General features: G+C 49.6%; 3 protein-coding genes across 5 annotated transcripts; 1 reads left to right on the forward strand and 2 right to left on the reverse strand.

The window, feature by feature from the left end:
• Nucleotides 1-715: 715 nt before the first annotated feature.
• PSMB8 (proteasome 20S subunit beta 8) lies at nucleotides 716-4,438 on the reverse strand. The gene is made up of 7 exons (XM_007093253.3): nucleotides 4,365-4,438; nucleotides 3,585-3,737; nucleotides 2,667-2,814; nucleotides 2,397-2,508; nucleotides 1,846-1,975; nucleotides 1,282-1,486; nucleotides 716-1,034 (listed from the first exon to the last, which is right to left on the reverse strand). Exons 2-7 carry the CDS (start codon nucleotides 3,729-3,731, stop codon nucleotides 946-948), a joined length of 831 nt encoding a protein of 276 aa, XP_007093315.1. The 5' UTR covers nucleotides 3,732-3,737; nucleotides 4,365-4,438; the 3' UTR covers nucleotides 716-945.
• Nucleotides 4,439-4,891: 453 nt separating this feature from the next.
• TAP1 (transporter 1, ATP binding cassette subfamily B member) lies at nucleotides 4,892-12,692 on the reverse strand. 2 transcript variants are annotated; one of them, XM_042986096.1, is made up of 11 exons: nucleotides 11,882-12,692; nucleotides 11,286-11,400; nucleotides 11,000-11,130; nucleotides 9,766-9,971; nucleotides 9,131-9,328; nucleotides 8,225-8,353; nucleotides 7,880-8,068; nucleotides 7,123-7,266; nucleotides 6,705-6,867; nucleotides 6,267-6,403; nucleotides 4,892-5,496 (listed from the first exon to the last, which is right to left on the reverse strand). In XM_042986096.1, the coding sequence occupies exons 1-11, from the start codon at nucleotides 12,477-12,479 to the stop codon at nucleotides 5,284-5,286; spliced, it is 2,223 nt and encodes a 740-aa protein (XP_042842030.1). In that variant the 5' UTR covers nucleotides 12,480-12,692; the 3' UTR covers nucleotides 4,892-5,283. The 2 variants fall into 2 exon arrangements, with proteins under 2 accessions (XP_042842030.1, XP_007093352.2); XM_007093290.2 differs by having other exon boundaries at nucleotides 7,123-7,296.
• A 355-nt stretch (nucleotides 12,693-13,047) lies between these two features.
• PSMB9 (proteasome 20S subunit beta 9) lies at nucleotides 13,048-18,261 on the forward strand. 2 transcript variants are annotated; one of them, XM_007093249.3, is made up of 6 exons: nucleotides 13,048-13,170; nucleotides 15,003-15,070; nucleotides 16,094-16,225; nucleotides 16,886-17,015; nucleotides 17,263-17,404; nucleotides 17,957-18,261. In XM_007093249.3, exons 1-6 carry the CDS (start codon nucleotides 13,141-13,143, stop codon nucleotides 18,082-18,084), a joined length of 630 nt encoding a protein of 209 aa, XP_007093311.1. In that variant the 5' UTR covers nucleotides 13,048-13,140; the 3' UTR covers nucleotides 18,085-18,261. The 2 variants fall into 2 exon arrangements, with proteins under 2 accessions (XP_007093311.1, XP_007093313.1); XM_007093251.3 differs by having other exon boundaries at nucleotides 13,060-13,170; nucleotides 14,818-15,070.
• Nucleotides 18,262-19,559: the final 1,298 nt, after the last annotated feature.

The raw sequence follows: 19,559 nt of genomic DNA on the forward strand, positions 1-19,559 counted from the left end.
CCAACCTTGCCATTCTGGGATTTGAAGGCTCTCTCCCTGTTGAGCAAAAGCTCCCTGTTCAGCTACTTCCTACTTTCAGGTTTGTCCTTTGACTAACTCCTTAAGAGGTGACATACCCCATGACACGCACCTCCAGCGTGACTCAAAAAATCTCCTCATGTCTGTTTCATATTTCTAACCTGCTTACTTTGTCTTCATATTCTCCTCTTCAGAGAGTCCTTTTCCTCTTCAGTCATGGTCCTGTCATCTTATGACCCATCATGAAATGGAACCCCTAGTGTCCATCTTTGCATTCAATATCCAGTATCTCCAAAGTGTTATTTGAGGTAAATGGTACCATGTTCACAATCACCATAGACACGTGAGGTGGAAGCTTCTTCATCTGACTTCACAAAGTCAAAAACAGTTGCTCTAGTACCCTACTCCCAGACACCCAGACCATTAACAATGGACCACACAGGAGTCTTCAGGACGCGTCCCTATAAAAAAGGATCCTAACCTAAACTAAATGGCAAATAGGTGTCCACAGACAATGATTGGCCTTCCTGGGGGCATGGAGAGAGGAGTGTGGAAGGAAAGCCCAAGAGAAATGTTTGGTGAAGCCCCATTTCTTAGGTAGGGGTTTGGGTCTCTTCTCAGGGAAAATTTCTCTATTTCCTGCCCCTCCGCCCAACAACCCCAGCCTCAAGCCCACTCAGCCACGACACAGAGGCACTTATAACCATTTTCCTTTATTGTGTTTAGTGGGGCAACCAGAGGCTGGGGGAGGGGGAATGATCCCTGAAACAGAGAACACCCAATAGGGTAAAATCCACCCTGCCCCCACTGGCCGCTGGTTCGCTTCCACAGAGCTCAGGTCAGGCCCCTCTTTCCTGTGGGGTATAAGCTGGCCTGGTCCCTGAGTCGGCCACGTTTTGCCAGAGAAGGCGTGTCTGGCCGCTGCCATTACTGACTAGCCTCCCGGTACCGGTGCAGCAGGTCACTGACGTCTGTACTTTCCAATTTCACCCAGCCGTCTTCCTTCATGTGGTACACTGTGGGCAAATGAGAATGAACATGGAGTCACCTTTCACTTCAGCAAGTTTCTGTCAATGGTATTATGTGGAAGGTGACAATAGCAGACGCTGAAACATAGGCTCCAAACATACCTTATTACTAGAACGTCAATGCCCCTCTTCTGATGCTGAAAACCTCCTCCCTACTGTGCCTCCCCTGACACTCCCAATCTCAAATCCCCCCTCCCCACCCGGGAGTGTGGTAGTGGTAGCATTGGTCTCTTACTATTGACAACACCTCCAGAATAGCTGTCTCGGTGGGTGGCGTAAACGATAGCCCTGCGGCCCAGCTCATAGGCCTCTTCAGGGCTCAGATCGGGCCGGTAGCCACTATCCATGACCCCATAGGCATAGGTGTTCCCACTGCCAGTGGAGAACATATTTCCTGAGAGCCGAGTCCCATCTGAATTCACATAGTAGAGTCCAGGACCCTATAGGAAGCAAGAAGGTTCCAGGTTGGTATTGGGGAGGGAGTTTTTAGTAACATACGGGTTCAAGTATGAGCCAAAAAAGTGGATAAAAGAATAACTGCAGGACCGCATCTTAGTAACAATCACAGAACTTCGGGAGGAAAAAAAGTTGGAATCAGCTATTTTATCGAAAGGGACAAGCTTATGAAACAATGGTCCACATCTGGACCCAGAAACAGCCCATGGATATGCCGGAACGGTTCTATATAACCCAGTGTTCTATGCGCCGCGCGTCTTGTAGGGCAGGGAGTGGGAATGTATGATGGGGAACCTGGCCTCTCATCTGTTCGAAGGGAACATGGAGAATGGAAAGCACCCACCTTCTTATCCCAGCCGCAGATCATACTGCCCATGGACAGGCCCATGCCCCGGTACTGGAACACCATGTTGGAGAGCAGTTTGGAGGCTGCCGACACTGAGATACGCTCCCCGTTCCGCAGATAGTACAGCCTGGGTACAACAGGGTAGTGGGGGCAGAACACTCAGAGGTGGCAGAAGGCTGGATCTCTGAGCAACCCACTTGATACACAGGAAGTGATTAAAGAGATAAGCATTTGGGAGGAATGGTTTTGTAGGATCTAAGGATCAGGGAGAGATTTGGGATTTAAAGTATCTAAACCACGTGAAGAAATCCTAGTAAATGATACCGTCCCACCAGGTTTGATGACGCCAGGGCTAAACGACTGACAAATTATCTGGCTTACTAGCTGGAGCACAGGCTGAGATTTGGGAGAAGGCCTTTATCACCAAAAGGCTGTTTTGTGAAGTACTACATTAGCACAGGGGGAAAGGATGAGGAGCAGTGATCTGGAGGTTCCAAGATTCAGAACTGACCAAAAGGCTTAGGAGGGAGATGAGAGGCCTCGCCTACCTGCACTCCTTGGCCAGCAGACGCTCCCAGTACTGACAGTCCGCCGCAGAGCCAGACATGGTGCCAAGCAGGTAAGGGTTAATCTCAATCACCTTATTACACCTTAAGGTGGCTGGAAGAAGATGGAGTTTTGAGAGAGGAGGAATGACCCTGCAACTCTCCCTGTGTGCCCAAAATCAGTATCTGCTTCTGCCTTGGTGCAGATGTTGGGCTCCTGCTGAGAGGGGGCCCAGCTCCCCAGGTTCTGCCTGCTGGAACACACACACTCACCGACGTAAGTCCCAGCAGAAGCACGAGAATCCACCGCCACAACCACTCCATGCTGGAACTTGAAAGCCAGCGTGGTGGTGCCATGGGCCATCTCGATCTGAACATTCCTTTCTCCATTCCCACCATGGGACTGGAAGAATTCAGTGGGCTAATGAGAGAGAAAAGGCAGAGAAAGGGGCACTGAAAACTTGTGAATCACGGGGCTCCAGGAAAGGGCTTAGGAGAGTTTTGAGAACGAAGAGATAGGCAGAGATTCTCCAGCCACCAATAACTGGAACGGTTAATAACCAATCTCTACAAGGAAATGACCTGGGAAAAGAAGAAGCACGTGACACCAACCTTTTCCATTTTCCAGCACAATAGATATGAAAGGAAATAAATGTTAGCCGTAACTAAACATTGTAAGGGTGGCTTTAATGGGTTTTTTTTTTCCATTCATAAGTCCTTTAACCCCCACAACGGGTGTTGTTAATAATATCCCCATTTTACAGAAGCGATGCCCCAGACCTTGCTTGACTAAGTGATTGAGCCAAGACACAACAGTTGAGTGGCTGAGAGGAGGCTAACAGCCAAAGTTCGCTGGTTTTCCAAGGCACTTCACGGCCCCTATGGCATACAATAGCCCCATGCCAAAGGCTCCGTGATTTGCGTGTGATGGAGAACTGGCAGGAAAGCTCTCTGGTCTTCCTCCACCACACCTCTAACTCCTTGCCCTAATCTGTACTTTCTAACCCTCAGGCGGTCGGCCCCTGATTCCCACGTGGCCCCCGCCCTGGCACCGCGCGCTGGACGCCGCTCTCCTTGACGGAAGGATGGCCCGCTCTGGGTTTCCTGGCCTCTGGGTAGTCTCAAGGGAGACCCCCCCATCCCCATGCACCCTCCTCCCCGCCTTCCCTCGGGGTGTCTTACAGCCCTGACCTGCATTCCTCGGGGGAGGGCGAACTCCGGAGATCGCAGAGAGAAACTGTAGTGTCCAGGGTCCGAGCGAAGCTGACTGCCCAGGGTGGAGAAAGCGCAATCCTTCCTCTGCCCTCGGGGGGCTCCGCACACCTCCAGGAGCGCCATGATCGCCTAGGACCCGGAGATGTGTCGGAAAGGGGAAGCGAAAGCGAAAGCCCGCAGCCTTAAGGGGAGGGAAGCAGAATTTTTTCCGCATCCCCCTGCCCTTTCCAAGAAGAGGCCAGTGGGCGGCTGGAGACCAGGAATATTAGGAACAGGTTTCTCTGCGCCGCCCTTATACGGGTTGAGGAAACCATGGATGATAGACTGTCAGAAGAAAAGGAGAAAGAGGGGGCGACTTCGAAAGCCCTCTTGGCGCTGAGATTTCAGTAGACACCAACACGCCGCCGGGCATCTTCTGGACACTTAGGAAGTGGGTATGGGATTGTATGGTCTTAAAGGCTTAGCCTCAACCAGAAAGCTACAAGTCAGTGAGAAGTAGGGAGCAGTTTCACCTCCGGGAGCTGCGGTGTTCATAGAAGCATCATTTTATAAAAATAGGAGAAAGAGGAGGACGTGGGGGCAGTGAGTCTTGAGGACAGGTTCTGGGACAACCGGCAAAGGAATATACCCGCAGCGTCTGGGGGAAGGAGAAGGCTCAGTGTCTGAACCTTTCGACTTGGTCCCTCAGGGCCCCTCCCGGTTCAACGATCCCTCTAACCTACAGCCACCCGCAAGAACCGCCCTTTCTGCTCGCACCTCTTCGCACGACTCCCGCTCGACTGAGCACGGTGAGGGAACTTCTCTAAGCCCCGCCTCTCCTTGCAACCTGTGTTGGCCTAAACTGCCCGGCAACTGTTTACGTCACCCGACCATGGCCCTCCCAGAATGGACGAGATTTACTAGACCACCCCGCCCACTAGGCTGAAATTACCCTCGGCAGGTGCCACTTCTGAGCCCGGTGAGCTCTGGGGGAAAGGACCCAGGCGGGGCGGGGCAGGTGGTAAACTGAGCTCAGCGCCTGGCGCGCTCGCACTTCCTCCAGTTGCGCTCGCCCTCCATCTTCCACCTCAGAAAGGCCACCGCTCCGAGCCGGAACTGCTAGTGCTTGGAGGGCGCTGTATCCCACTCTGACTCATCCTTGGGGGCGGACGTGGGAGCATGGGGAAGTGGAGGGGCAACCATAGGAAACAGAAAACTTAAGGGAGGATATGGCATATTTAGGACTGTGAAGTGTGCAAATGCTGGTGAGCCATTTGGTGCACTGAAAACAGGAGAAACCACAGTTATAAAACACCAGCTTTATTATAAATACCAAGAATCCAGAGTGTGTTTATGGGCCAGCATATGCCTTTAGTCCTATTGGAAAGTATTCTTTCTGTATGTTCTAAAGTTCTTCTCATTTTCAGGGTTCTATCCACAACAAACCTGGCTCTAAACCCAGTTACACTAAGGGGTTATGAACTCTGTTTTCTTCCAAGAAATCTGCATTATCAAGAGGAGCTTGGAGACGGGGTAACACTCGTGGCAGAATTTCAGGCATCGTTCCAGGATGTCACTCCTCCTAGAAGCAGCTGTCTATTGTGCAGCTCTGGTAACACCTTTGTTCCCAAATTCTCCACTACAGAGGGCAGAAAAACAAGGGAGGGAGGTGGCATGTGCAGGTCTGAGAAGGCTTTCATTCTGGAGCACCTGACCCGTCAGCAGCCTGCATCATGTCCCAGTAGCGTCCGTTCCTCTCCATGAGCTGCTGGTGGGTTCCTGCTTCACAGATGGTACCTCCTTCCAGAAAAAGGATTTGGTCAGCCTGCTCCACCAAGCTGAGACACTGGGTGATGAGAAGCACAGACCTAGAGCCCCGCTCAGGGCTTTTGTACAGGAGCTGCTCCACCTGAGAAAAGACACAGACTCTGTCAAGAACCCAGGGAGACACCTGTGTTTCCAGAGCAGGGGCAGATCTCACCAGGATCACTGCCACCTCTGCCAACAACCCCAAGGAGCTGAAGATTCTTGTTCTGAGTGCTCCTCTGTCCAGCCTTTGATTTGTTAAGGACTGTTTACATGAGGTGGTGACAGCAGAATAAAAGTCAGAGTCCTGTGGTGAAACCCATAAGGGAAGAGTAAAGGGTATCAAATAGTCTCTCCTCTCTACCTATAAACTGGGCATTTTCTATTCTGTTTTAAAGAAATATAACTTAGTGGTAAAGAGCATGAGCATTCAGTTCAGGCAGGCTTGCCTTTGGGTCTACGCTCCGCTATTCAACAGCTCTAAGACAGTGAGCAGGCTACTCAGCCTCTCTTAGCCTCCATTTTATCGTCTGTAGAACGAGGATAACAACACCCAGCTCACAGGCATTTATGATTAGTAAATGAGTGAGACAGTACATGGAGAGAGCCTAGTAGCATGTCTGGCACATAGTAAAAGAGTAAAAGCTCAATTGATATTAATATTGTTAGGATGGTCTTCTTATGTTTGGCTTCAGAGATTCAGAGTCTGTAGATAGTCTCTTTGAATTGGTTCTAAGCATCTTGGGGAGCAGCTGTTGGGAACTGAGAATTCCAAGGATTGGTTTGGATAATTATGTTAGTACACCTCACACAGGATGAATGAAGGAGGGAAGATTGGGTGGGATATAGTCACTAACAAAATGTCTCTCTCACCCGTAACTGGCTATTTGCATCAAGGGCACTGGTAGCATCATCCAAGATGAGTACACGTGGTTTCCGGATCAGTGCTCGAGCCAAGGCCACTGCCTGTCGCTGACCCCCCGATAGCTGGCTCCCAGCCTCGCCTACCTCTGCAGAGATAAGAGCCCAGGTGAGGCCTGGACAACCACATGTGCATCCACATGCTTGCCTGCGGGTGCGCGCACGCATGCACACACACCCCCACATCCCCCCGCCCCCCCCACACACACCCCAAGGACTGGATGCATTCACTTTCCTTCTGGGAAGGTGAAGAAGTTCGGAAGATGTGAGGATGAAGAAGCCATAGGAACAAGATCCTACAACTTCAAACTGATCTCAGTGTGTTGGGAAGAATGCTGAATAAAGGTTTCAGTAAAGATGTCTGGGTAATGACACGAGCTAAGAGAGCACCTGTGTTATAGCCCTGAGGGAGTTCAGAGATGAAGCTATGGGCTCCAGACTCCATTGCAGCAGCTATGACTTCCTCCATAGTTGGCTTCTGGACCAGGCCATAGGCAATATTTTCTCGAAAACTCCTTCCAAATAGCTGTGGCTCTTGTCCCACTGCAGCCACCTGGGACAAAATATGATGAAGAGGCATAGAACAAGGAACACAGGAGTATGGTTATCCAGAGACTGATGACTCAAAATCTTTACTGAAAGCATATCACAAAATTCCACACCACAGCCTCTCTCCTGACTACACGCCATCTCCACTCAAGGTCCATCACTCCTTAGCCCTCCTTTCAGAGTGCTTGGTGACAGTGTTCGTTGAGAGTTCTTCTTACTCAATGCCCCCTGCCCTCCCCCATGCCATCTTCTTGCTCACCCGTGTGTGCAGGTAGCGATGCTCATATTGGGGAAGGGGCTTCCCATCCAGCAGCAGCTGCCCCGTTGTGGGCTGGTAGAGATTCTGGAGCAGGGCAGCCACGGTGCTCTTCCCAGACCCATTGGGCCCCACCAGAGCCATCACCTGACCAGGATGCAGGGTGAATGTCAGCCCCTGGAGGCCAGAGAATCAAAAAAGAAAAGAGGCAGACTAAGGCCTTGAGTCTGTCATTGTCTTGTTACATAGCATGATGTCTTACCCCAGAGAAGAAAGGGAGAAAAAATTGGGAAATACAGCCACTCCTACCCTCCCATAGGCATAGACCTCTGTTCCTCAGGGATGACAGCTCCCCAAGGAGTAGAGATGGAAGGTGAGGCAAAGACCAGAGCAAGGACCAAGGACTGCTATGCCACACACTTGGTATTACATATCATGAGAAAGCAGAAAAAAAAATCACATTCTAAATCACAACTGGAAACCAAAAGAAAAGAAGACTAGAGACAGATTTTGCTTCAGCAATTCCTTAGGATGTGAGACCCTTCCCCCTGAGAGCCTCTTCTCCCATCCTCTTTAGAAATCCAAACCCGTTCTTGAGTGTGGGGCAGTTGTACGGAGTAGAAGGTGCTCATCTTTGCCTTCAAAGGATTAGGAAGCATCTATCTGAACCTTGTGTTAAGCAAGCTGAAGGCAGGAAGGAAGTTTAGGATGGCAGAGTCGAGAGTGCGGCCAGTGAACACCAAGGATCGGTAGGTTGTACCTGCAGCACTGGGACATCTGGACGGTTTGGGTAGGCAAAGGAGACATCTTGAAACTGGACACAGCCCTTCAGGTTTACGGAAGTCAATACACCACTGGCAGGACAGCGAGGAATCCGGTCCAGGTATTCAAATATTTTCTCTGAAGAGCCCACAGCCTTCTGTACCTTGGGGTAGGTGGAGAGCAGTACCTGGAGGCGAGGTATGAGTATTGAGAAGGGGGAGAACGAATCTGCTTGCCAAGGTTATGTGATATGAGAAGGGTAAAGAACAGAAGGAAGGTGACACAGGTGGTGACAGAACGTGGGACAGAAAAGCACGGGAGAATGAAAATGGAAGGATCTCACCTGAACTACCTCGGTGAACTGGATCTGGTAGAGAATAAATGTGACAAGGTCCCCATTGCTTACAGCCCCACTTGTCACCAGCCGCCCACCGATGTATAGGATTCCCACCTTCAGCAGCATCTCTGAGAGCTGTGGGAAAGCCACAGAGAAAAGTGATGGGGTTGAAAAATCTCGAGAGAGGTGCAAAGAACTAGACTCATTAGTCATTATGAAGATGTAAAGTCCCTTTCCCCCAGGTAAGAGCCGGAGGCTCCCCAGGGGGAAAGGAAGAACGCCGCGTGGGGGCTCCATGGTGTCTTCCTCGGTTACACCACAGAAGCCATCACCATCATTATCGCTTTTCAGGAGCATTTTGCTCTTCACAAAAGGCTTTCGGGAATGTAGTGCCATCTAATATTCATATCAACAACGCTGTAGACAAGGTCATACCAATCCCACTTTTTAAAATGAGGAAACGGTCTCAAGAGAAAATAAGTTACTAGCCCATGGTCATAGACCTAGTAAATGGCAGCCACCAAGCCAGGAATTCCCAAATATGGCTCTGGTTCTTTTCCCATTATATAATGGCTCTCACTAGCACATCCACAGAGTCCCAGCATGATGCAGGACCAGATGCAGGAATTTATGGCTCCCTGAGTGCTGCCTGAGAGGCAAAGGAAGGCACTGGGACTGGAAAACGTGGCCTCTCCCTAAAAAGGGGGCTGGATGGACTCTGCATACCTTGGTGAAAGGAAGCCATCCAGAGGGCCTAAAAAGAGGGAGGCAGTTAGGAACACTGAGTAGGATGAGAACACCAAACCAACCATTGCCCAGTGGAGGAGGAGTGTGGAACAGAGTCATGGAAAAGGGAATGGAGTCAAGGCATCTCAGGGGCAAGGGAATAGGCATTTATCTCTGGGTGCTCACATTGATGGTCCAGAGGTCGACTGCATAGGCCAGAGCCTCCTTCTGATGGAGTGTCTTCATATCCTGCAGCTTTTGCCTAAACTTCTGGGCCTCACCCTCCTCATTGGCAAAGCTCCGGACTGTGGGCATAGCTGACAGAACCTCAATGGCCACCTGGCTGGATTCTGCCAGAGATTCCTGGACCTGTGCTGCCAGTGCCTGTGGAGACATGGACAAGAGATGTCACACAGGGTTGGCAGACCGTATGGGACACTAATACCTGAGTTACCTAGTTGGAGATTAAAGGTGAGAAGAGGCAGCTGAATGAAGAAAAGCAAAAGGGGCACCGTTATACTCCCTGGATACTAAAGAGGCACACAGGAGAGGAAATCACTGAGAAGGGTCGTAGAGAATCATAATCTTGAGACCAGTGATCATGTTTGTAAAGGAAGATTGTGGGCAGAAGTTAGAAGAGAGTACACACAGAACATGGAGCTCAACGCTGAGCAATCCAGGAACATGGCTTATAGGGCCAGGGAGTCCTGTGAAGATGGGGAATCAAGTGAGGGAGCCAGGAAAGAACCCTGAGAGGAATGAATTCTGCCTAGTCTGGGAAACGAAGGTCTGTGTAGGGTGAGGCATCTCCCTGGACATACCTGGTACCATTTCCCCAGCGTCTTAGGCATAAGAAAAAGCAGAGGCAGGACGACCAGGGTGACCATGGTGAGGGACAGTGACCCCCAGAGCATGAGCCCCAAGAGACACAGCCCCCGCACCAGGTACCACAAAGACAGGCTCAGCTTCTCACTCAGAGACTCACTCAGGGTGGATGTGTCCTCTGTCACCCGAGAAGTGATGGCTCCTGCCAGGGATTGGGAAGAAGACAGTGGATTAATGAGAGGCTCTGGTAGGTGGGACTAGCAATGAGCCAGGGGGAGGGGAAGGGGGGACAACATGATGTTCTGAGGAGGCTGAGGAAAACAAGGTAAGGGGGAGAGGGCAGTTGAGGGATCTCAGTGTAGGGAGAATGAGTATTAGAAAGAAAAAGCCTAGGGGCGCCTGGGTGGCTCAGTTGGTTAAGCATCCGACTTCAGCTCAGGTCATGATCTCACAGTTTGTGAGTTTGAGCCCCCATGTCGGGCTCTGTGCTGACAGCTCAGAGCCTGGTGCCTGCTTTGGATTTTGTGTCTCCCCCTCTCTCTGCCCCTCCCCTGCTGGTGCTCTCTCTATCTCAAAAATAAACATTTAAGAAGGAAGGCAGGGAGGGAGGGAGGGAGAGAAAGGAGAAAGCCTGGCGGAAGGAAGGAAGGAAGGAAGGAAGGAAGGAAGGAAGGAAGGCAGGCTGCCCATGTGAATTTCCATTTCTCTGACAGATTTTTGTTCCTTAAAGAACACGAATACCCCATGCTGCATACAAGGGCAAGAAGAGCTTAAGCTGGTCACAAAACAGAGCTGGAGAAAAACAGAGGGTGCTGCTAGAAAGCAGTCCAGAAAACTATACTGAGCACTGGGCTGGGAATCAAGAGACGGGTTCTATCCCCAAGCTCCTCTCTATCCATAGGTGACCATGCCAGTTTCAGCATTTAGGGTCCAGGTGTCAGTTTCCTTCCCTGTAAAATAGGCAGTTGGACTCTGTGACCTCCAAATTTCCAGGTTTGAAATTCTGTAGCTTCTATCTAAATAGACACATAGGGATAAATCATGGAAAAATCTTAGATGGAAAAAATTCAGAATATTATAACATAACATAATATTTTTGCTCTTGAGATATATCGAGAATAAGAAATGACAATGTCTATGTGTGAGAGAGACCAAAGTTATAAGTAAAAGAGGATATATGGCGCATATAGGGAGAATGTAGATATAGAACGAAAGAGTTTCATGACACACCTGTTTGGTTCTTTTGGAAAAACTCTGTTTCCTGGCGCAGAACAGCCTGAAATACTTCTCCCTGAAACTGGCTGTGCACACGACCCATGGTGCTGTTATAGATCCCATCACCCACGAACTCCAGCACTGCGCTAGAGAGAGATGGAGAGAAAAAGGATCGGGGTGTGTTCAGAGGACAGAGAGAAGGTCCCAAAGAAGTGCACTTTGGACAGCTGCCCCAACTTCTATCTCCCCCGTTTTCTGGGCCCCCCATTCTCAACCTTCCGCCTTCATTCAGCCCCCAGACCTGGCTGTGGTGAGAATGGACATGAGCGTTATGTATCTCATGAAACCAGAAGCTGTCCCATCTTGCAGAATGAAGTCAACAAGGCGGCCGGTGAAGAACGGCATGGCCATCTCCCCTGGAGAGAGAAAGAAGGGACCGGTCAGCCAAGCAGATAAGCTCCAACCAGACTGCTCCCCCCCCTCCAGCCCATCCCACTGTTTCACTGTCACCAGTATCCTGAGGGCACCAGCAGAAAGAGGACACTGAGAACACAGCCCTGCACCTGAACAGGTCACCTTGGAACTCACAACCTTGAGCCCCACCAGACTTTTGTGCGTTTGCTTAGGAAGGCCAGAGGTCATAGGGTGTGCTGACCAGAAGAAAGGACTGGCCCCAGGTGGCCGGTGAAGCAACGTCTGAGGTAGCATTGGAGTCCACGACTCCTGACTCCGACCCAGTCCAGAGCTCTTTCCTGGTGATCTTCTCACGACCAGAGCTGGGTCGCCTTCCCCCGATCCACATTTCCCAGAACCCACATTAACCGATCTCACTGCCCATTACTTTTGATGCCCGCCCAGTCCCCTACTGTCCGTCCCTCTTACCCGCATCCCTCTTACCAAGACAGGAGAGGACACACAGGACCAACAGGAGCGGGACGCGTCGTATCTCTGAACCCAGGCAGCCTACAAGCCGGCGCACCGCACCTCCTGAACCTCCGTGACTTTCCGGCACACAAAGTTCCCTGAGCTTATGCCAAATGGCAGCGGCAGGCAATGCTGCTACATAACTGAGGGCGAAGGCATCCAGGCGACTTCCCCAGTGCAGGATCCTGGAGCTGTGAGAATCCCTGGGAACTCTCCATGAGCTCAGCTCTCGGAACAAGGCAAGTCCCGGCAGGGCCAAGCTCAGCGCCGCCGCCAACGACTGCAAAGCAGCCAGCCAGCCCCGGACTCCTGCGCTTTCGCTCCCGGAACCGACCGTTGCCCTGAGAACCCCACGGGCCCCCAGCCACAGCACAGCCCAGCGGCTCAGGCCCACCACCCAGACCCGGAGCAGCGGCAGCGCGGTGGGCACCAGCACGGAGCATATTCCGGGGAGCGCGCCCCGGAGCAGCACCCAGTCGACGAGAACCAGCAGCGCTATCCCCAGCCACGCGAGGGAAGTTCGGGAAGGGCAGAGGCACCCGCAAGGCCTGGGGGGCCCAGAGCTGGCCATGGGCGCGCGGGCGCTGCCGGGGGTCGCGCCCCCGCCTGGGACTCTCCGCTGTCCCCGCCGTGCCGGAGGCTCTGGGTGCCGATCGAGTCTGTGCCGGTGAGGGCGCAGGGGCCGGCGGCCGGGAGAAGAGGGAAGGGCGGGCGGAGGCAGGGTTTTCGGAAAGTCCCGGGAACGCCAGGTTCAGGCCGCGCTAGCTAGAAGCCAGCCGTTTCGCGGAAAGGGAAACCGAAAGCGGCAGGCTGCTCTGTAGGCAGGCCGGATCTGTAGATCCGCCCCCCTTCAGAATGTGGCCCGCCCAGACTATTTTGGGAGAAGGCGTGGGAATCCGATCTGAGGTTCTGGAGAGAGAAGTCTTGAGGCTCCGCCTTCTCCATCAAGCACACTCGTCCTTCCTTTCATTGCTACCTCTTGCGGACCCCACTTGTCGGGACTTTCTTTACCCCAGCCTTGGGACTTGCTTAACCCCAGGCCTTTTCGTCACTTGTCTCTGGGCAGTTCTGTCCTAAGTAGGTTAGCGCCTGGTGCGAAGCCGCACCGAAAGGACCCCGGCGCCCCCTAGCGGTCTTGGTGAGGGCGCGGGGCTATATAGGCAGAGTGCTGCCCTCGGTCCCAGGAAGAAAACCAGTGCCCCTGGAGGCAAGGAGCACGGCGCCTCGCGGAGATGCTGCGGTCTGGCGAGGTCCACACTGGGGTAAGTAGTCTGTGCTAGAGGTTTAGCAGAGGGGTGGAGAAGGTGGCAAGACAGGGGGACCCCGAAAGCTCTGAGGTGTGAATATGGTAACTAACAGAGTGAGAAGGTAGTTTGTGGCAGCCAGTCAGTGCCTGTAGAGATGCCCTGCTATGAATACAGGGCATGTCTATTCTGAAGGGGGTCTTGAAGGGGTCCGCGAAGGACTAGGCGCGCGAGGCTGGTGGAGAAGGAGGTGCTTTGGCTCTTAGCTGGAAGTATCGAGGGGAAGCTTCTCTGAAGCGCTTTCGCTTTCAACTCTGGACTAGAGAGAGGGGCTGGTTAAATCAAGGAAGGGGGTCGGAGAAGGTGCAGATGGATGAAGAAATGGTGCCCTGGGTGAAGTAGGAGCGCGCTTGGGAGAGGAGAATATGGGCACTGATTGAGAAGGGACAGCTCATCACACAGATCTTTGATAAACTGTCCCCTGCGTAATTCATACCCCCAGCCCTGATAATGGGGGTTCCTTGTGAGCTGGTGGTGCCCTTCACCAGCCTGATCCACGAAAGCTCCTGCTTGGCCCAGGTGCTGCTGTGCTCCCTTCCCTGGGTCGTCCCTGCCCACTCCCATCCGCCCGCCCAGGCTCAAGGCTGGCTGGCTTCTGCTCCCAAACTACTGCCACTACCCTTGGCTTGGGGGCAGCTTTGTCTTAGAGAAATAACCTCTAGAATGGGGCTGCCCTTATTCAATGGCCCTCTCTTCATGGTAAGTCAATATGTCTGAAAGCACACTCAGAGCTATAGCCCTGGGGTCCAGAGTAACTTATGGGATGATGAGAATGCACTAAAACCATTTATAAGACAGAAAATCTCCCCTCCCTGCCTGATGAGCAGTGGGAAGTAGGAAACAGAAGTCAAAACAAGAGGTGGGAGTTAGACCTGGGTTTTAGTCCCAGTCTGCTATTAACTCTGGGTGACCTTGATAAGTCAGTTGCCTCCTCTATGATTCAGTCTCCTCATTCGAACCAAGAATCTTTAAGGCTCTTTCCAACTCAACAGGAGTAGAAACCGTATAGCTTTATTCCTTTCACCTTCCTGAATTCTTTTCCTTAATTTCTTTTCTTGACCTGAAAAAGTCAGCTTTTCTTGACCTGAAAAACTCCCCCAACAAGCCGCCTCAACGGTACAGATCTCTTCCCCTAGCTACTGTTGACCTCTTGATCAGAAATCCTTAAATGAAAGCTTCATGTTAAATCATCTCATGTTCCTGGCTTCTTCCCTCCTTACTAATGCATGACCCTGCTAACCACTGCGGCCCTTGATGTTTTCTGCTGTTTAATAAGCTAGTTAAGGGGGATGTGGGGTAGAGAATTGTGGGCCAAAAGAAGACATGACCCTGTTTCCCAAGGTCACAGCCACTTGCTCTGTGTTGGGTCCGTACCATATCTGCACACACACATACCAAGCACACGTGGTGGAAGTAATTCACCTGTGGGGCTGCCTTGCACCACAAGTACTGGGGCGCCAGCGCTTGAAAGTGCCCCCCGAGCCAAATGTCTACCTCTGAAAACCTCATCCCACCTCTTTCTTTATAGTTGGGAAGGATTCTACTTAGGAAGGTTGGGACCTACGGATGTGATTCTTTCGACCAGGCTATGACCTTCTCTTGCAGCTAGGAGAGAAGATAGAGAAAATGGGAAGATGGAAGGGAAATCCCATATTGGGAGTCATCTTGGCCTAAATTACTGTATGACCTTGAGCCAGTCACCTCCCCTCTCTGGGAATGTTTCCTCATCTGTAACATGAGAGAATCAAGACTCTTCTTGCTCTGACATCCCATCCTCCACATCTCCGCAGACGACCATCATGGCAGTGGAGTTCGACGGAGGTGTTGTGGTGGGTTCTGACTCCCGGGTGTCTGTAGGGTAAGTACCCGTCAAGGTGAATTCTTCTGGAAGGAAGTCAATGGCTCCCAAAACATATTTTTCTTACCCATTCATGAAGAGATTGGTAAAGTAGAACTTTGAAGAAATTGAGTTAACCTTTCAGAAAGGCCCCTATAATGAGATATATGGCAAGTGTATGGGTCCCTGAATTCATGGAGGAGAATCAGGAGCCTGAATGCTTATGTGGCCTGTCCCTACAGGAGTGGGTATATAAGAATAAGGTATGAGAAGGAGGTAGGATACAAAGATTTCAGGGTCCCTCCTTCCATCTATGTTTAGAAATAGAAAAGATGGTTCTGGGCACCTGGGTGGTTCAGTCAGCTGAGCATCTGACTCTTGATTTCAGCTCAGGTCATGATCCCAGGGTCGTGGGATCGAACCCCAAGTCCTCACTGAGTGTGAAGCCTGCTTAAGATTCTTTCTCTCCTTCTCTCTGTCTCTCTCTCCCACTCATGCTCTCCCCCACTCATGCTCTCTCTCTAAAATGAAATGAAATGAAATGAGATGAATAAAATAGAATAAAATAAAATAAAATAAAATAAAGTAGAAAGGAAAGAAAAGATGGTTCTGCCAAGCAGATATCCTAGCTTCTCATCCGGTACATGTTGAACTAATTTTGTCTCCTCCATCCTGACCAGTTTCCTCATATGCGAAATGAGTATATGGGATTAGGTCAATATTGCTTACTTTATGTCCCAAAGAACACACAACTTCCTCTAGATGGGTATAGTAAAGAAAAATTGCTTAAGCACATTATTCTTAAGGTACTATTTTTTGTTTTGTTATAAACTCTAAGCCTGAAAAATAAGTCTAATTTTGATCATTACTTGCAATATTTTGTTTAATTTGAGATGATTTTTTTCATGCTCTAATCCAAGTATTAAATTTCATGTACTCTGTGGTGGCTGTTCTCTTGTCAAATAAATTTGACAAACACTGGATGATTAACCTCAAAAATTGTGGCAACACTAACGCTGATGACTGTTGACTCCTTCCCGGCAGAAAGGCAGTGGTAAACCGAGTGTTTAACAAGCTGTCTCCACTACATCAACACATCTATTGTGCTCTCTCTGGTTCGGCTGCTGATGCCCAAGCCATGGTTGACATGGCCGCCTACCAACTGGAGCTCCATGGGTATGAAGCTTTGGGATTCTCAGTTCACAATCACTAGAGTTCTCCCAACCAGAAAACCACTATAGTGTCCTATTCCAGGAGCACTGCAGTGAAAAGTGAAAAATTCTTGTTTGGACTCCTGTTTTTATTATCTTTGAACTGGCACTTGAATCCCAAACCTGGTTTCTGCATCTGTAAAGTGGAGGTGATTAACAATACCTATCCTATCTCACCCAATGGTTATTTTGAGAATCAAATGATCCACGTGAAAATGACTTGAAAATTGTAAATCACTATCCTAATATAAATAACGAGAAAGAAGATGATGATGTGGCCTACCATACTATCAGGCAGTTACCCTGTGAGAAGCCAAGATCACTGGTGCAGAAATAAAGCTTATCTGCTTTTATCCATAGAGGCAGGGCCGTTGCAGCCAAGAGTTATACAATTGGGGGATGGGTGGGTAGGACAAAGAGTAAAGGAGGGGAACATTGAAATCTTCTTAACAGTTGGTGGTGTGAGATTGGTCTCCCTGTACATGTGGGAGAGAAGCTGGAGTTTGAACTATTACAAGTATGGGTTTCAGATTTCAGGTGTCCCTTGGCAGGGATCATGGTAACAGCACAGGAGGGTGGAACGTCTGGAAATTATATTGACCCCTATTACTAACACTTCCTTTAGGTTGGAACTGGAAGAATGTCCGCTTGTTCTAGCTGCTGCCAACGTGGTAAGGAATATCTCTTATAAATATCGGGAGGACCTGTCTGCACATCTCATAGTAGCTGGCTGGGACCAACATGACGGGGGCCAGGTGAGTCTTTCCCAATGTACTCCCTCCCTTGGTGTTCCCCACTACCCTAGAGAGGGAGATAGAGGTCATATGTCATTCTAGCAATGAGTTCCAAGGACACTGCTTAGATTATACTGCATAGTATAATCTCAACGGACGGGAAAAAGAGATAGTGGGGCTTCGCTGCAGAATAGAGATATCCTGACTGTCTCAGTGGCAAGGAGAGGATTGATGCTTCCATAGTCTGACCTGAGGACACCTCCCCTAGGTGTATGGAACCCTGGGAGGAATGCTGACTCGGCAGCCCTTTGCCATCGGTGGCTCTGGCAGCACCTATATCTACGGTTATGTGGATGCGGCATATAAACCAGGCATGTCCCCTGAGGAGTGCAGGTGTTTCACCACCAAAGGTAACTAACCAAGTGGAAGGGTGCCTGGGGAGGGTTTTCAAACACAGGAAGGAAGTTAAGAGTAAGGAACACAATGAGGAATACATGAATGACCATTTAATGTCCAAACTGGAACACTTTTGAGAGTGAAAGAATGCAGGACAATGCTACACTAGATGGGACTTCAGAACAAAGGAATAAGTCTGACTTTTTTTGAGTACCCCATATTAAAATATACAGTTACTCTAAGAATCACTGGTGTGCTAGAGTGGGCTTGGGCTAGATCATGAGAGTCAATTGTTAAATATTCAAGGATTCATAAGCTGCTTATTTAGCTATTCATAACTTGAAATCTTTTGTGGTGAGAGTTTTGAGACCACCAACACCAGGAGATGTTACATATAAAGACTTTATTTTTTTAAGTTGGTTTACCAGCACACCACTTGATATGTGTCCCTGGGAGATGGGTTTTGAGGTCTGAAAGTGGTAGTAAGCTTATAGACAGGACGGAAAGGAAAAGATTTCTGAGGCTGTCATTCTCTTTCCCTCTCTCCAACCTGAAACCCTCTGCAGCTATCGCTCTGGCCATGAACCGGGATGGCTCTAGTGGGGGTGTCATCTACCTGGCCACTATTACAGCTGCTGGTGTGGACCATCAAGTAATTTTGGGTAATGAGCTGCCGAAATTCTATGACAAGTGAATCTTCCTCAGACCTCCTTTCCTTATTTTGTAATAAACTGTCTGGGACCAGAACCTGGTATGGTCAATGGAAAATGGGTGCTCAAGGAGATGAAGGTTAGGGGAGGGGGCTTCTTCCCTCCCAGAAGTTAGATACCCTTTCTTAATGTGTTCATTCACATTAAAGATCAATACATGACAATTGCTTAAAATTGAATGATTTGTGAGTCTCAAAGAACAATAACAGCCATCAAAACACTGAGCAAGGTATTCGCTAAATGCTTATAAACTTTATCTCTTATAACCCAAACAAAAGAACGTACATGGATTAGACTACTACTTCCATTTACAGACAGATGAAGGCTTAGAAAAGGTTAGTCCCTTAACCAAAGTCAAAGCAAATTCAAAAGCAGAAATCTGGAATTTAGTTCTTTTTTTTTACCGTATGCCCTTCCTCTCCCACTATATGAAACTTTCCATTCCCTCAAGCATCGTATATCATGTCTTCCTTGAAATCTGCAACAGTTACCAGCACAGTAGTTGACACTTAAGAAGTTATTACCAGATGCCTGAGTAACTGTTGTTAAACAGGCCGACTTACAGCCCAATCTTTGCCATGCACTTACCAAGTGACAGGACAAGTTATTCCCCTTCTGTGAGCCCTCACTTCCTCTTCTGTCAGGTAAAGATGTTGAGCTACTTCTAAGGTGGGATATGGCTTGGATATCCAATGTCATTTTGCTAATAAGTGAGCAGTTAAGAGATATATTTAACAGAAATCATAGTAGGCTACCCAGGAAGCTGCTGTCTGCTTTTCTTTCTGGATCTCGGGCTTAACATATAAATTCAAAGTACCCTAAAACAAGCCTATGCCCTCGGGAGTATGTGTTTCATTTGGAGGAGAAAAAAAAATCTAAAATTGTAGAGACTTGAGTTCTTTCTAGCCATGATATTTAATTTATTCTGAAGTTTAAAGTAATAGCTTAAGAACCTATCTCTCCCACTAATCATAACTAGAAACTCTGGAAAGCAGACAAAAAGCAAGTGCGGAAGGACTCTGAACAGTAGACAAAAGCAGGTGGGCTATGAGGAGAGCCCAAACTTGGAGAGGAACGCTCCCCATGGGTAGTTTTGGATTTGTCTCCCTCTTTCATCTCCCAGCTTTGTCCTGAAGTCAGGCCTCGGGTGCAAAGCCGCAGTGCCCTAAATTGCCTAGAGAAACCATTGTTCTGGCTGGAGGAATGGAGGAACCGGGAAAAAGGAACCCTGTGTAGGGGGGAGAGTGCAGGAGGTTCCCACATGAGGGAGCTGGCTGGAGAAGGGGATTCCTTGAGTCTAGGTTGGAACTCTCACGAGTACCGAGTGACCCTGAGATACACAAACGTGAGGCACAGCACGGACTTTTTGAGAGCTGAACTAAGATTTAAGCCTTTTAAAATTAGAAAGCTGTCTTTTTCTTTATTGGCCAATGAATTGTGTCTTGTGTCCCTCATTCCA

The sequence above is a fragment of the Panthera tigris genome, chromosome B2 (assembly GCF_018350195.1).
Source record: "Panthera tigris isolate Pti1 chromosome B2, P.tigris_Pti1_mat1.1, whole genome shotgun sequence".
NCBI lineage: Eukaryota > Metazoa > Chordata > Mammalia > Carnivora > Felidae > Panthera > Panthera tigris.

Bases quoted from the DNA above. Each gene is read 5' to 3' on its own strand.
- TAP1 (XM_007093290.2), bottom strand. From the start codon at position 12,479: ATGGCCAGCTCTGGGCCCCCCAGGCCTTGCGGGTGCCTCTGCCCTTCC. The intron at 11,401-11,881 runs GTAAGAGGGATG...TTCTCTCTCCAG, and splicing joins GTGTGTCCTCTCCTGTCTTG to GGGAGATGGCCATGCCGTTC. The intron at 8,354-9,130 runs GTGAGCACCCAG...GCTTTCCCACAG, and splicing joins TCGACCTCTGGACCATCAAT to CTCTCAGAGATGCTGCTGAA.
- PSMB8 (XM_007093253.3), bottom strand. From the start codon at position 3,731: ATGGCGCTCCTGGAGGTGTGCGGAGCCCCCCGAGGGCAGAGGAAGGAT. The intron at 2,509-2,666 runs GTGAGTGTGTGT...ATCTTCTTCCAG, and splicing joins TTCTGCTGGGACTTACGTCG to CCACCTTAAGGTGTAATAAG. The intron at 1,487-1,845 runs GTGGGTGCTTTC...TGCTTCCTATAG, and splicing joins TCTGCGGCTGGGATAAGAAG to GGTCCTGGACTCTACTATGT.
- PSMB9 (XM_007093249.3), top strand. From the start codon at position 13,141: ATGCTGCGGTCTGGCGAGGTCCACACTGGG. The intron at 13,171-15,002 runs GTAAGTAGTCTG...ACATCTCCGCAG, and splicing joins CTGGCGAGGTCCACACTGGG to ACGACCATCATGGCAGTGGA. The intron at 17,405-17,956 runs GTAACTAACCAA...AACCCTCTGCAG, and splicing joins CAGGTGTTTCACCACCAAAG to CTATCGCTCTGGCCATGAAC.